Genomic DNA, 16,384 nt, shown 5'->3' with positions numbered 1-16,384 from the left:
TGTCATAGTGAATACTAATAAACCATGTACTACATGTGCATTTTAAAAACTCACATCAATGGGCTGATGGTGTACGATATTAAAAGGAAAAATGAAGGCTACTTTTTGATATGCAGGATGGTTATCTTATCAGGTTAGTGTGGGATCACCGCAGTCATAGTTGGGATATACTGTGTACAGCTGCAGTTGGTGCCAGTTTATGTTTCCAAATCAAACCCTTATGACTCTTTAAAATGAAGCCATGGCTTTCTGACTCCCTTCAAGTTCAATCTTTTTTCTCTTCTGAGATAGTTTCATTTGAAGGACTTTTTAATGCCTGAGGATTAGCTATGCCTCAGAGCAGTTGGGACTCACATATTGGAAACCCGCTGCTCCTGGGCTTTCCTTCTAAACTCCCTCAGCGGATGACATAAACCACAAAGACTTCTCTATCAGTGTATAGAGAGCCACCTGTTTCCTTCACTGCACCAGTTCAGTGTTGCATCGGTGCCCTCTTCTGTTCATCCTGCATCCTTCGTGCCGCTGCAGATAAAACTCTGTGCCTGTTGGAAGGTAGAGGAGGGGAAAACAAAAGACTCCTTTACATTTTGCCTTCACAGTGAGAAGGAGGGACAAAAGCTTGACCCCACATTCTTCGCTCTGATCATTTCTCCGCTGAATGACACCACCTATCTGCTGTATTTCCTGTTGCACACGTTTACTCAGCTAATTTGCAGTTTAAATCAGCAGTGCTCTCATTATGAGCCCGCTTATGTTCACCTCAAGGCTGCAGACGAGGATCAGTGTCAGCCTGCTGTTGTAAAATGTTGATCCTCCAGGCTGCAGAGAGCAAGTATAAACAGCCACTTTGATGTGTCGCATGCTCAATTTGAAGCTTGTAAACATCATTTTCTTAATGATAATAAATTTACAATAAGTGAAATAACCCTTAGCCTGAGCGCGAGAGATGGAGGCAATATGAATAAATAAAACAGGTGAGATTTCTAGTACAAACTGTCAACATCATCCCGACTGTGAGCATTTGCTCCCATATTCTGCCAAATGCTTGTACTCAATCTAAAATTATGTTTGAGATATTACTATTCTGGATATTAATGCATAATTTAGTACTGTCTTCATCTCTGTGGTGTTTATGCTGAGCTTCCTGAAGGTCATTTGGCCAATTGTGAAGCAGTGGGGCTCTCATCTAAGTGTTTCCTTTTCTACAACCTTCTGTGGAAGGTGTAAATGAGCAGAAACCCAGAGCCAATAATAACTTTCACATTCATTTCCAGGCTATTTTATTTCTCCAAGTATTGTGAATTGGCCCAAGGCTGCAAATTATGGAAGTGATATTTTCCAAGAAATGCCTTCTTTGCAAAAGATTTTTACTATTAAGATTCAATCAGTCTTTTTTGGGTGTCCCCCTCCTCACAGTAAATTTGTGTGCAAGCATAAAAATCAGCACTAATTGTCTTTAAAGACCATCGTGTGAATTTGGCTCTCCTGCTGATTTAAAAACCTGCTGCAGTGCTTTGTGACATTTTTGGCATATTTAAAACATTGTTTTCAGCACATTTTGAACCTGTGTGGTCGTTTTTGACTGACTCCCATCAGACCTGATCTGAGTCAGTTCACTTCTTAATACTGGCATTTTATTAAAATTGAGTCTGAATGGCTTAAATAATTATGTTCATCTCCTTCTGAGGCAGCGTTGAGCTCAACTTCAGGGTGAGGCTCTAAGACATCCAGCTGGATCTCACCTGGGTATTTTTCCTTTAGAGATTATCAGTGCACACCTAACTGAAAGGAAATTATAAGCAAGACCCAGAAACCAGAGAGCTTATACTTTATGTCTCATCTGGCCTGAGATCTCCTTGGGATCCTCTGGAGGATCAGAAAAGCATTGCTGGGTGGAAGAAAACATGGCGGTAACAAAGTAATAAATCAAGCCAAACGGCTACTGAAACAAGAAGTGATTGAAACATAAAAAACAATTGGTAGACATGAATGAACTGATGAAGAAGCACTAACACTAAAAAACAGAAGACAGAGAAATACATTTAGATAAGCCCGTTAGTTAAAACTGTATTCGTGACCAGAAGTCAGAGCGAGATTTCAAATTTAGACATTCTCTGCTCCAGTCCTCTTTGTCTTGTACTAAAACCGTAAAGAAGCAATAATGCTAGTGTTTGATCGTTACTAATGTGGCTTTTTTTCTTTGTAGCCGATATCAATCTGGGTCTGATCCGGTACGTGCTTCATCAGGAGAACGTCCAGGAAACCATGGACAACTTCAAGTTCCTGGTCAAAGACAGCAAACCAAATGTGGTCAGTGACAACGTCTTCCACATCCAGTGGTCCCTCATCAGCTTTGAGCACAAAAGGTCTGCACCATTTCAAAAAAATATACATATTTTATAAAGATTATCTGTTGGACACCCACCCTTTTACCTTCCTACTTCTTCTAATGGCACCACAGCTACAATGTGAGTGAGAAGGCCGGCACAGTGGCGGTGACCGTGAAGCGAACCGGTAATCTCAACCAGTACGCCATCGTGCTCTGCCGCACTGAACAGGGCAGCGCCACCTCCACGAGCAGCGTCGGATCCAGACCTGGACAGCAGGACTACGTGGAATATGCTGGGCAGGTAGAAACTCGATATTCCACGTTTAAAAAATGAACATTTCTCTTTTAATTGATTTTATTTCTCTCCCGTGAGTTTGTGTTCTTCATTTAGTCTGGAAACCAGTAATTTTCTTCAAATTATTTGCTAAATTTCAAATGCTGCTAAAATCTTATTTATCTTTGTAACAACAAAGTAATCCAAGGTTAGGTCTTACTTTCCTGTTCATGAACTTGTGGACCACAGGATCAAGCATAAAAACAGATCCACAGCATCGAGCAGTTTTTGACCTTAACATCTTGGGAGTAACGTGAACCTGGAATCTTTTTGCATTTTCATCAGTTTTAAGTGGAGTGCAACAGGAACGTGATGTTTGTACTACAAAACATCAGTGGTCCTAATATGGAACCCTGAGCTACTCCTTTGTGTACATGGAGGTTTGAGGAGGCAAAAGATTCAGTAAAGTGGGAACACTTTGCTTTACTTGACATTCAGTGAAGTGTATCATCTATAACTAGCCTATGTTAAGTCAAGGTTTTGTAATCACTTCTTTAATGCCTCCTTCTCATTGTTTTCCAGGTGCAGTTTGATGAGCGTGAGGACACAAAGGTGTGCACTATAGTCATTAACGACGACAAGGTGTTTGAGGGCATCGAGAGCTTCCATGTGGAGCTCAGCATGCCCGTGTACGCGCTGCTGGGTGGAAACACGCGCGCTGTCGTCAACATCAACGACACAGAAGACGAACCCACTTTGCAGTTTGACAAGAAGATTTACCACGTCAATGAAAGCTCAGGCTTAATCCATGCTCCCATTGAAAGGAAAGGTAAACACTGCAGAGGAGTTTCTAACATTTCATGTTTCACGAATGTTTCATAAGAATTTTCTCATAATTTCTTTCTTTTCATTTTCACTTTAATTCCTGCACACACTGTATGACCTTGTTGTCTCACTTCATTTCTGCTCAGGTGATACCTCCAGCACAGTCTCTGCTCTCTGTTACACCGTAGCCAAGTCAGCACAGGGCAGCAGCCTCCACGCTCTGGAGTCCGGCTCTGACTACAAGAGCCGCGGCATGACCACCGACAACCGAGTGATCTTCGGTCCTGGAGTCAGCATGTCCACCTGTGATGTTAAGCTCATCGATGACAGCGAGTACGAACTGTCCGAGGAGTTCGAGCTGGTGCTTTCAGACGCCTCTGATAACGCACGCATGGGCGACGTGTCGGTGGCCAAGGTCATTATTGATGGACCCAACGATGCATCGACTGTTTCTCTTGGAAACGCCACGTTTACTTTCAGCGAAGATGCTGGTATGAGCCTTTTTCGTGCATCCACCAGCGTAATGTCTTTATGAATTCATATTTCTTATTGCGTAATTAAATTAAATTTACGTTAAAAAAATTAAGTATTTCAAACGGCTAATAGCTTCCTATAAAAAACTAGTGCACTTCACAATAATCATTAGTAATGAATGATAGATTAGTAGTTAATTAAACTTTCGTTACACATATTTATTATTAGCATTCTAACTAGTAGTAATAATTTTTTTGACTGTATAAATGATCTATAAACAAACATTAATGTTAGTATGATATTTTAAGAGTGTAAGAGTTGGCACTTGGGTTGGCATAAAACCTGTGAACCCACTCACTGCGTAGTTTCACTTTCATCACAAATAATAACAAATAAAAAACCCAACTAGGCTTCAAGGAAACTCAAAGAAGTCCAGACGCTTTTCTTTCCAAGCCCCTTAGACTACGATGACCTGGATGACTGAGAACCTTCACAGACAAACTTTTATCACGTGTGAATGTTGGAGATGATCACTGCTCCACTCTCCAGAAACACTGAGAGGTTATGCAGCCAAAATAGAAGCTAGTGCCCGAGTTGAAAATGAAGCAAATAAATATAAAGTACAGGTGTAACTAGTTAAAAACAGCACAAAGCCAAAGTACATTTAAAGCAACACAGTCAAGGTACAGTCTAAATAATACAGACTGACAGAGTGGCATGGCAGCTCAAAGCAGCTCTGAATAATAAGCTCTGCTTTGCTGCTCATTTTAAGCTGGTGGTGTGATTGATGGTGCGGCTTGATTGAAGCAGGGACTGGGGTACCAGAACAATCAAGCACAGTGACAGACTGGGAGCTGGGAGCTGGAGGAGATGGCAGAAAGCGGAAGTAGAAGCTCCAGTCCTGGACAGGGCCTAAACAGGCTACGAAACACAAGCAGATATAAAATAGAAGAGAGAAGGCCACTTTAGGATCATGTTAGGACTTAGGTGGAAGACTGGTGTCACTGGTTTCACTGGTAATCCATCTGCATATCCTGGCAGCAGCTTTAAATGAAGCCTTTGAAACCTTAATCAAACAACAATAACGTCTAAGGTCATCGTTAAGAAATACATAATGTAAAAATGTTATATGCAATGTCATCAGAACATAATTTTTATCATCAGTACGTCATGAATAATTTATAAAATAATTATTTGATACACATTTATTACCATACATTATAATATTAGGTGTTTGTACACATGACAGTATTTACAATGATTTAATATTTAAAAAAATTACATTTATAAGTAATGGTTATATTTTCTTTATTACTTTTTTATATGAGTTGTTTGAAGTGATGCCTATTCTTATAGCTCTCCATTAGGAATTTAGGGCATTTCCAATAGTTGTTAGAAAGTAGCCTTTGGTATGGGAGGTTTCATAATGGTTACATTTAATGATATTAGTGTAACCAGTTTACGTGCATCATGTTTTGTGGAAACATTTCTCATCGTCAGTTATCTTATTTGTCAGTTAGATCACTGCACTCTGTGATATTTTACTTGTTTCATTTATTTAGGAACAGGGGACGTGTTTTGGAGCATGACACAGAATAGATTGTTTCCTCTCTTATAATTAGCATCACTGACAGCTACACTGCGCCTCATCTTTCTGCTGAACTTCTTCCACTTCTTTCTTTTTCTCCTTCTTCTCGCTGGCGTAGCTTTAATCTTTGATACAAAGGTATCTTCCCCACAGTGTTGAACAGACAGTATCATTAGTTGCAGCTAAAAGAAGCTGCGAGATTCAGTTTCTGTGTCACTTTGTTCTTAGATCAGGATTTAAATTACTTTCTATGTAAAGATCAAAACAACTTTGTAAATTAGAGTTATTAATATCTTGTAACCCCCTCAAAAACACAGCAACTTCCCACATTTCACATTTTTTCACCTTGCATTTCACTTTTCCCCTCTCTCAGGCACAATTGAAATACCAGTGCTGCGTCATGGCAGCGACCTGTCCTCGCTGACCTCTGTGTGGTGCGCCACCCGACCTTCAGACCCTCCGTCAGCCAGCCCCGGGGTCGACTACATTCCCAGCTCCAAGAAAGTGGAATTCAAACCTGGAAAAACCGACGAGGTATAGTTATAGTTTATATTTTAAGAATGAAACAGTTATGTTGTTTCTCTTGTTCTACATGTTCTGTGTGATGGGTGATTAAAGAAAACATCCATCATCCTTTTTTATTAAATGCACCCTCACACTGCAGTCAGTTAACCTCAGGTAGGTCAACTTTTGTCCAACTTTAGGAGTGGCAATGATTTTGCTACAACAGTGAAAATAGCACGGAGACCCCAGCACAGATGTCACAGTTATGTTATCGTCCCAAACAAAAACACTTGAGACTGTGAGCAGATAAAGCAGCTTGAACTGGATACGCTGTATGAAGTTTTGCCTCTGGGATGCGTAGAACGGTGTCAGCACTTGTACACAGCTGGATCTGAATTAATTCTTCAACACTGACATCTTTACATACAGTAGATGAACATTTTTTTATAACATCATCAGCCGAGCTCACCAAGTTTCTACTGCAGCTACCAGGAAGGTGTTTTTATTCCTCGATTAATAACAGATTAACCCGTATAACCCTTGCAAATCATTTGATCTGACTTCCCTTTTTTAAGCAGACGTGCAGTTTAACCATCATGGATGACATCCAGAACCCGTCCATCGAGGGGTCTGAGTCCTTCGTGGTGTTCCTCAGTTCTCCTCAGGGTGCTGTCCTCCAAGAGCCCTATGAAGCCAACGTCATCATCACGGACACGTTCCAGGACAGTACGTCCTCACAGAACAATCACAGGCTTTAATACACGTGTGTCATGTCAAACACCCTTCATTGATCAGATGTTGCTCGCTCTCTCTCAGTTCCTAACATGCAGTTTGAGAAGAGCTCCTACACCGTGAAGGAGAAGGATAACCTTCTCCACATCCCCATCATCCGGACCGGCGACCTCTCCTTCAAGTCATCGGTGCGCTGTTTCACCCGGACCATGTCCGCCATGGTGATGGACGACTTTGAGGAGAGAAGGAATGCAGATGAGTCGCGCATCACTTTCCTCAAAGGAGAGAAGGTAAAATGTTGAGTCAAAATGTGACCTGATGTTTGTGTCCTTGTTCTCAGACTCTGCTCATCAGGGTGCTTCGATTTTCCAGGTGAAAAACTGCACAGTTCACATCATCGACGACTCAGTCTTCGAGCCTGAGGAGGAGTTTCAGGTGCATCTCGGTACACCGCTCAGTGACCACTGGAGCGGCGCCATGGTGGGAGCTAATGATATTGTCACTGTAACCATCACCAATGATGAAGATGGTAAGCAGGCGCTTGATCGCCATGTGATTCACATTAAACAGGATTTACTGATATGCTGTCATTGAATAATGATAGGTTTTATATCATAAAAAGAGCTACATATATACATTTTACATCCTTTATCTGATACTAACATGAAAGAAGCTGAGGACTTTTATTTTGAAAAAACATTTTCTTAATAGGAGGCGGCTGGTACGGAAGAGGAGGAAATAAAAGTGGGCACATCTTTTTTTTTTTTTTTTTTTCAGAAATCTAAGAAAAAAGTCATAATTCTGAGTTTAAAGTGCAAAGTCTGACTTTTTTCTTAGAATATAGAAAAGAAAAAAAAACGACATTCTCACTTTTTTTTTTTTTTTTTTGCAAATATTGAAATGGTTCCTGAACAAAACTCTCAAAACTAAGTTGTGAATTACTGGGTGATGGGTTTATTCAGATTTAATAACCAATGAAAACGTCGTCACCATTCCTTTTGTTTCCTGTTGACTGCATATTTGAGGTATATCATAGTCTACTTGCACTTTTTGAACTATGAACTATCCGTGGGCTCAAAGAAGCCGTTTTGAAAAACAAGACTGCCTCACTTTACTCAAAATTATTGCTTCATGTTTATTGTGGGTGACCCCTCAGCCTAATTGCTGATGTTAGAATAACTGAAGCCTGGTATGGATAAAATATCCTGAGTATGTTGAACTTGCTCCTCCCACAGTCCAAAGACATGCACTTTGTGGGGATAGGTTAATTGAACAACCTAAATTGCCCATAGGTGTGAATGTGAGTGCGAATGGTTGTCTGTCTCTGTGTGTTAGCCCTGCGACAGACTGGCGACCTGTCCAGGGTGTACCCCGCCTCTCGCCCTATGACAGCTGGGATAGGCTCCGGCGCCCCCCGCGACCCTGAAAAGGATAAGCGGACGCGAATGGATGGATGGATGTTGAACTTGCTCCTGATTTCCAAACTAATTTTAAGATAATGTTCCTCATTTTTACTTTTAGTCAACTTCAACAAATAATGTTAAAAAATCCTCCCGAAGCACAGATGTATGTGACACGAATTGATTCCCTGACAGGTTCATTTTTAATTATCGCCTGGTGCCTGACGTTTGTATTTATTTATTTCCATCAAAAAAAAAGAAAACCTTAAGTAAAACCTTAATGGAGGTGGGTTTTAATATACCGCTGTTCTATAAGTTTTAATTGGATGCACCTGTTATTTTGGAAGCTGATTAAAAGTTTTATATGTGCAAATGATTGACAGTCAGACTTCTCCCGTTCCTCCAGCTCCCACCATTGAGTTCGAGCAGGCGTCCTATCAGGTGAGAGAGCCTCCCGGTCCAGATGGCATCGAAGTGCTCAACATCAAAGTGATCCGCAGAGGAGATCTGGACCGAACGTCCAAGATCCGTTGCAGCACCCGGGATGGATCGGCCCAATCTGGAGTCGACTACAATCCCAAGAGTCGAGTGCTTAAATTCACCCCGGGTAAGTGCTGAAAATGCTCCTCGTTGGGACTTGGGAAGAGTGTTAGTGGGATGATTTTACTGGGAGTAAATATGTTTTTTTTTCTCCATAGGCATGGACCACATCCTCTTTAAAGTGGAGATTTTGTCCAATGAGGACAGAGAGTGGCACGAGTCCTTCTCATTGGTCCTTGGGCCTGATGACCCGGTGGAGGCAGTGCTTGGGGAGATCACAATGGCCACAGTGACCATTCTGGATCAGGAGGCGGCAGGAAGTCTCATCCTACCTGCCACGCCTATTGTAAGGAACCTTGGAGGATACATGAAGCAGGAGCAGTAGAATAGCAGAAGTGGAGGATATGTTCAGCCTTTAGGAGAACTTTAGCATTCAGCTGAGAACTTAATCTTTTGTTAGAGAACCTGTCACTTGAAACGTCTCCACTCCTGGCAAAAGCACATCTCTCCCCTAATACATATTCAGAGAACTCCAAAAAAGCAGCAGCAAACGTGGGCAGAATTTTCCCTCAGGCACTTGTTTATAGGCTTTTACATTTCTTATGCATTTACCAGAACCACTTGCAATGAATATATCTATTCAGCTGCCATTAAAATATTATATGGTGGGTGATTTTACCCCAAACGACTTTTTAGGAGGAATCTCATACTGTGTTTCGTACGCAAGCCCTTTGAAATGTAAAAGCTGAACTCCTCTCATTTACACGATCTCCCACCCTCCTTCCTGCTCAGGTTGTCTCTCTCGCTGACTACGATCATGTCCAGGAGGTGATCAAAGAGGGCAGCAAGAAGACTCCCTCTCCAGGTTACCCTCTGGTGTGTGTCACCCCCTGTGACCCTCATTACCCCAAGTACTCTGTGATGAAGGAGCGCTGTGAGGAGGCGGGAATCAACCAGACCCAAGTTCACTTCTCGTGGGAAGTGGCGGCTCCCACTGACACCAGCGGTGCCCGATCCCCCTTTGAGACGGTCACAGATACAACCCCGTATACTAGCGTCAACCATATGGTGAGTTAAACTAAGGAGTCAAATAAATCTGAAATTAAGAGGTGAATACATTAGGTTGTTATTTAATAGGATTTATTGGCAGTAAGACAATAAAATTATGTTTAAAAATTTTCCCCTGTGTGTGGAAACTCTCATGTCTCTCAGGTTCTGGACAGCATTTATTTCAGCCGGCGCTTCCACGTTCGCTGCGTGGCTCAGGCCAGAGACAAAGCTGGACACCTGGGAACACCGCTGAGGAGCAACATCGCCACCATCGGCACAGAGGGCTCCATCTGCCACACACCCGTCACCACGGGCACCGCCAGAGGCTTCCAGGCTCAATCCTTCATCGCCACACTCAAATACTTAGACGTCAAGCACAAAGAGCACCCCAACCGGTCCGTAGCGGCTTTTTAAACCAGATAAGCATCTTCACCAAGAGTTTATGCTAATTTCTGCTCTTCTCTGTATGTCCCGGTTTAGGATCCACATCTCAGTCCAGATCCCCCATCAGGATGGAATGCTCCCCCTGGTTTCCACCATGCCGCTGCACAACCTTCACTTCCTGCTGTCAGAGTCGATCTACAGGCAGCAGCACGTCTGCTCCAACCTGGTCACCCTCAAAGACCTTCAGGGGATCGCCGGTCAGTCACACAAACACAGACCTCCTCACAGCTGGAAATTTCATCTTCAGGAGGCTGCAGTGTGATCAGATCCACATTTGAACCATTTACAGTATCTAGGGCTCACGTTTGAATTACCACCATATTAAAATTCTTTAATTTTCTGCTGCAGTCAGCGTCATCTTCTCGTGGTTTAATATTTTACAGGCAGCCAATTTTAATCAATGCTTGCAAGATTTCCTGATCGATTTAAAAAATAATTATTAAACCAGACGTGTAGTTTTCTTACTTTTCTTTGACAACATTCTTCCTCAGAGTCGGGCTTCCTCGATGATGTATCGTATGACAGCATCTCTCTGGGGCCCGGCTACGACCGCCCCTACCAGTTCAACCCCAACGTCCGCGAGGGCAAGAGCCTCCAGTTCTATAAGCACCTCAACCTCAAGAGCTGCATCTGGACCTTCGATGCCTACTACGACATGACAGAACTCATCGACGTGTGCGGGGGCTCAGTCACCGCGGACTTCCAGGTGCGTAGGACGGTCAAAGGCAGAGTCTTTAAAACAGTCACTCTCAGTTGTTATGGAAGAGTTATTTCTGTGTGCAGAAACGTGCAAAAACAAAACAAATTGATTTTAAAAATCAGTTATAAAACTCACTGGCAGCAAAGATGAAGAAGGTAAAATGGGGGAGATAGAGGGGAAAAAAGGTTACTCATAAAGGAATCTAAAAGCATAACACAAAAACAAGAAGAATACAAGAAGACCACTGGGAGCAGAAAACAGATGTCTTGACTAAGGAAAGACAAAACTATCCCCAGACTGCACATCATTGACTTCTCTCCTCACGTCTTAGTCCCTCCCTCCAGAGACCCAAGTGAAGGAGGCGAGCAAGCGATACGAGGAGAGAATGCAACGTGCATTTACTTAAATGAGAAGTTGTTGCTTAGGAGCTTCATTTTCAGTAACCTATGACAGTGCAGGTGTAGTTTGGTTTTTATATTTAAATGGAAAAACACCCCTGCAGAGGACACACCTGTGCATTCTTGATTGTTTAAACCCATATCATTCTCAATAAAACATAGAAAACACATCGCATGTTTAAATTGACACATTTCACTACTTTATGGAAAACTTTAGCTCATTTTGATTTTGATGTCAGCAACACACCTCGAAAAAGTTGAGACAGGAGCAACAGAAGGCTGGGAAGTGATTTTGGTTTGCTGGCAACATGTCAGTAACAGACTGGGTGTAAAAAGAACATCACAGGAAGTTTCTAATGAGTAAAGATGGGCAGAGGTTCAACAATCTGCAAAAAAAAAAAACCTCCCAAAAAACTGTGGAACAATTTTCATAATTTCCTCAACATAAAACTGCAAACACATTGAATATCATCATCTACAGTTCATACTATTAAAAGATTTAAAGAAGTCTCTGTGTGCACAAATGCAGGTTAAAGCACTTCGATGGGTTTATATTTCTCCTCAGTCTTCAACGTCGGACTGATTGATTTTCAGGTTACAGGCGGGAGAACAGAGGAGATGAGGAGGCACAGATAAAGGCATTTGACATGAGAAAGGTCTAAAATATGCACAGGAGTGATTGCAGGATAGGGTACATGTAGACAGCCCCAGAAACAGAACCTGGGACCGTGACTGTGTTGGGATGTGGGCGTCCATCATGTAATCATAGTGCATCTATTTGATGGTGAAATAATGATCTGTACTGTGTGTAAAGTCCTCACAAACAGAAGAAAGTTCTCTGTGACCCTCTGAGAGAATTAACATTAAAGGCTGCTGCTATTCTTCCAGGTTCGGGACTCTGCTCAGTCCTTCCTGACGGTGCAGGTTCCTCTCTATGTCTCCTACATCTACGTCACAGCCCCGAGAGGCTGGGCCTCTCTGGAGCATCACACCGAGATGGAGTTCTCTTTCTTCTATGACACCGTGCTCTGGAGGACAGGTCAGGAGTTTATGTTTATGAACTCTGCTCACCTTATTATTGTCTACAGTCCTGGATGTAAACATATAGCGGGATGTGTTTTGGTTTCACATTGTAGTTTTGCTTTCATTGTGCAGGGTAACAATGTTTATTTCCTTTCTGAAAAATGGGATAATGATGAAAATGCAGTGTAGAAATAAATCATTTAAGATTTAAGACTGTTTCCAAGTATCCAAGTTCTTATTCAAGAAATTATTAGTGATGTACTTCTGCTCTAATTTAGGTTTTCTTTGGCTGGCTTTTCATGTCTGCAGGTATCCAGACTGACAGCGTCCTCTCAGCCAGACTGCAGATCATCAGGATCTATATCAGGGAAGACGGTCGGCTGGTAATTGAGTTTAAAACTCACGCCAAATTCAGAGGTCAGTCCACAAACACACGTTCTAAGAGCACTGCATAGAATTATTATGTCTGCCTTAATATTATTATTGATACAAGAAATGGAAGCTAATGAGAGAGCAGTCTGTGATCGAGGTGAATCGATGTAAATCCATCTTTTATTACAGCAATGAGGAGGCCACCGAGACAGGAAATTAAACTGACAATTTAAGGTTTTCAGTTTTATCCCACAGTTCTACACAGTTCTAGCCTTTATGGTCAAACATTTGTTATTTTTAAATTTAGCTTTAGGTTTTCTCTGTGTTTGTAGAACTGCATTCAGAGGGCTTTACTGTGCCTGTTCAAATGGTATTACGGTGCCTTTAGACCGCAAAGCCTTATGAGGTGTGCAAAAATAGGATGCAGGATATATTCTTCTTCTTTCTTTTTTTTTTTTTACACTAAAAATCAAACTTCCTGCTGTTATTCTCCCTCCAGGTCAGTTTGTGCTTGAGCACCACACCCTGCCGGGCCACAAGTCCCGCCTCATGGCCCCCGACCACCTCGGAGGCATCGAGTTTGACATCCAGCTGCTGTGGAGCGCTCAAACCTTTGACTCACCGTACCAGCTGTGGAGGGCTACCAGCTCCTACAGCAGGTCAGTACATTCATTCATAACCAGCCTATAGGCTCAGGTTGTGTTGACCTTCCATGATGATGAGTGTGAGACAGTAATAATTTTGTGTTTTCTTGAACAGGAAGGACTATTCTGGAGAGTACACAGTCTTCTTGGTCCCCTGCACTGTTCAGCCAACTCAGCCGTGGATCGATCCCGGCGACAAACAGCTGTCCTGCACAGCTCACGCTCCAGAGAAGTACGACCAAACAGCTGCAGAGATTTACCGCAGACAGTTTCTCAAATTAGTTCTCTTATTTAAATCCAACAAGATTCCAAACAAATTTCATAGAGATTTACTGAATAAGGAGCTTGAACACAATTTTATTCCCACAGGTTTCTGGTGCCGATTGCCTTCCAACAAACCAACAGGCCTGTTCCTGTGGTTTACTCGCTCAACACGGAGTTCCAGCTGTGCAACAATGAGAAGGTGTTCATGATGGACCCGGCTACTGCTGATGTGTCGATGGCTGAGATGGACTACAAAGGAGCGTTCTCCATGGGTATATATATGTATATATATATATATATATATATATATACATATATATGTATATATATATGTATATATATATATACATATATATATCCACGAAAAATGAGTCTGACCACCTCAGAATCAGCTTTTATTTTGTTTTATTTTATTATTAATATTAATAAATAATGAATATTTATTGTACTAATTTGGGGGTTTTTATACAGTAAGAGGCATTTATCTTTAAAATGGAAACAACATGCTGATCTGTTTTTGTGTTTTTTTAATATTCAATAGTGGACATGATTACTAATTTAACTAAATATATTTCCTCACATTACTCATACTTTTCTGTGACTATTATATACAGAAACATGTTTTCATTATGTAATAAAACAATAAAATTTTGTTTACTGTATTTTACAATATTGTATGAACCGAGTCACTCTAATTCCCTAAAGGTAACACCCTTAAACGCTTCAGTACACAGCAGAAAACCTGTCCCTCTGCTGCCCCCTGCAGGTCAGACTCTGTACGGCAGGGTTTTGTGGAACCCTGAGCAGAACCTGAACGCAGCCTACAAACTGCAGCTGGAGAAGGTTTACCTGTGCACTGGCAGGGACGGATATGTTCCCTTCTTCGACCCCACGGGGACTCTGTACAACGAGGGGCCGCAGTACGGCTGCATTCAACCCAACAAACACCTCAAACATCGCTTCCTGCTGCTGGTACAGATTTATCTAAGTTTTCCGATTTGGAAAAAGAGACTACAGTGTTTCTGGACATGTGCTATCATTTCCTCTCTTCATGTTTCCTCTGCAGGATCGTAAACAGCCCGATGTCTGTGACAGATTTTTCCACGACGTTCCTTTCGAGGCTCACTTTGCCTCAGACATCCCAGAGCTGCAGTCCATGACGGCCATGCCAGGTGTTGACGGCTTCACGATGAAGGTTGATGCGCTCTACAAGGTGTGTGGAATCAGAAGCAGCACATGTGGTACAGCGCTGTCTAGCACAGCAATAGTGTGTATGTGTATGTATATCTGATGTGAGAAGTAGCTGTTAATATGCTGTTAAGTTAATATGTAAGTTTGATTACAAGAAAGTAATAAAGATTTAGTCCAGACAGTAAAGACTTCTTGTTCAATGAGCCACAGCAGCTTTGAACTTTTGGAGATGCTTAAAATAGTTACTTTGATAAAATCTCAATCAGTAACAAGAAGTATGGCAGATAGACCTTTGTGATATGGCAATGAAAGATCAGTTATATTGTAACAGAATACTTAGAATCTGTGGGCAAGTGATGAAAGTTTGATATCAAAAGCTCCACTGGTAAATATAAATTTCTTGAAATGCTGAAGTCTGACAGTTTAGCGTTCCTTATGCTTTTGCATTCATAAACGGTGACCCGCAGACAGAACAGGAAATCTTATCCACTGTTCAGATATCTTAGCTTGACCAACGTGTAGAAGGAGGCTCGCAACATTCACAAAAAGACTGGGTGTGGGAACTGCAGTAGACTTAGAGACTTAGGGACTTAGAGCTTTTTATTGTCATTGTGCAGTTTCTTGCACAGCGAAATTGGGTAGCTGGACCACAAAGGTGCAAAAGTAAGAAGAAGAGAAACCAATATACAGGGAGTGCAGAATTATTAGGCAAGTTGTATTTTTGAGGAATAATTTTATTATTGAACAACAACCATGTTCTCAGTGAACCCAAAAAACTCATTAATATCAAAGCTGAATGTTTTTGGAAGTAGTTTTTAGTTTGTTTTTAGTTTTAGCTATTTTAGGGGGATATCTGTGTGTGCAGGTGACTATTACTGTGCATAATTATTAGGCAACTTAACAAAAAACAAATATATACCCATTTCAATTATTTATTTTTACCAGTGAAACCAATATAACATCTCCACATTCACAAATATACATTTCTGACATTCAAAAACAAAACAAAAACAAATCAGCGACCAATATAGCCACCTTTCTTTGCAAGGACACTCAAAAGCCTGCCATCCATGGATTCTGTCAGTGTTTTGATCTGTTCACCATCAACATTGCGTGCAGCAGCAACCACAGCCTCCCAGACACTGTTCAGAGAGGTGTACTGTTTTCCCTCCTTGTAAATCTCACATTTGATGATGGACCACAGGTTCTCAATGGGGTTCAGATCAGGTGAACAAGGAGGCCATGTCATTAGTTTTTCTTCTTTTATACCCTTTCTTGCCAGCCACGCTGTGGAGTACTTGGACGCGTGTGATGGAGCATTGTCCTGCATGAAAATCATGTTTTTCTTGAAGGATGCAGACTTCTTCCTGTACCACTGCTTGAAGAAGGTGTCTTCCAGAAACTGGCAGTAGGACTGGGAGTTGAGCTTGACTCCATCCTCAACCCGAAAAGGCCCCACAAGCTCATCTTTGATGATACCAGCCCAAACCAGTACTCCACCTCCACCTTGCTGGCGTCTGAGTCGGACTGGAGCTCTCTGCCCTTTACCAATCCAGCCACGGGCCCATCAAGACTCACTCTCATTTCATCAGTCCATAAAACCTTAGAAAAATCAGTCTTGAGATATTTCTT

General features: G+C 41.8%; 1 protein-coding gene across 4 annotated transcripts in view; it reads left to right on the top strand.

Annotated features, from left to right (window-relative positions):
- The window catches only part of fras1 (Fraser extracellular matrix complex subunit 1), a 316,636-nt gene that overhangs the window by 294,289 nt on the left and 5,963 nt on the right, over nt 1–16,384 (top strand). For all 4 annotated transcript variants that reach the window (XM_084946695.1, XM_084946697.1, XM_084946696.1 and 1 more), the window contains 21 exons: nt 2,207–2,366; nt 2,462–2,630; nt 3,186–3,432; nt 3,575–3,919; nt 5,864–6,024; nt 6,573–6,720; nt 6,811–7,016; nt 7,099–7,255; nt 8,533–8,733; nt 8,825–9,012; nt 9,459–9,734; nt 9,879–10,111; nt 10,197–10,357; nt 10,652–10,866; nt 12,147–12,297; nt 12,591–12,698; nt 13,153–13,312; nt 13,413–13,529; nt 13,667–13,833; nt 14,328–14,533; nt 14,628–14,774. In XM_084946695.1, the coding sequence (XP_084802821.1) occupies nt 2,207–2,366; nt 2,462–2,630; nt 3,186–3,432; nt 3,575–3,919; nt 5,864–6,024; nt 6,573–6,720; nt 6,811–7,016; nt 7,099–7,255; nt 8,533–8,733; nt 8,825–9,012; nt 9,459–9,734; nt 9,879–10,111; nt 10,197–10,357; nt 10,652–10,866; nt 12,147–12,297; nt 12,591–12,698; nt 13,153–13,312; nt 13,413–13,529; nt 13,667–13,833; nt 14,328–14,533; nt 14,628–14,774 (3,923 nt within the window). The remainder of the gene's footprint in view (nt 1–2,206; nt 2,367–2,461; nt 2,631–3,185; nt 3,433–3,574; nt 3,920–5,863; nt 6,025–6,572; nt 6,721–6,810; nt 7,017–7,098; nt 7,256–8,532; nt 8,734–8,824; nt 9,013–9,458; nt 9,735–9,878; nt 10,112–10,196; nt 10,358–10,651; nt 10,867–12,146; nt 12,298–12,590; nt 12,699–13,152; nt 13,313–13,412; nt 13,530–13,666; nt 13,834–14,327; nt 14,534–14,627; nt 14,775–16,384) is intronic.

This window comes from Perissodus microlepis, chromosome 12 (genome assembly GCF_051167445.1).
Source record: "Perissodus microlepis isolate ML-2025 ecotype Zambia chromosome 12, ASM5116744v1, whole genome shotgun sequence".
Taxonomy (NCBI): Eukaryota; Metazoa; Chordata; class Actinopteri; order Cichliformes; family Cichlidae; genus Perissodus; species Perissodus microlepis.
This window is presented reverse-complemented; position numbering and strand designations above follow the sequence as displayed.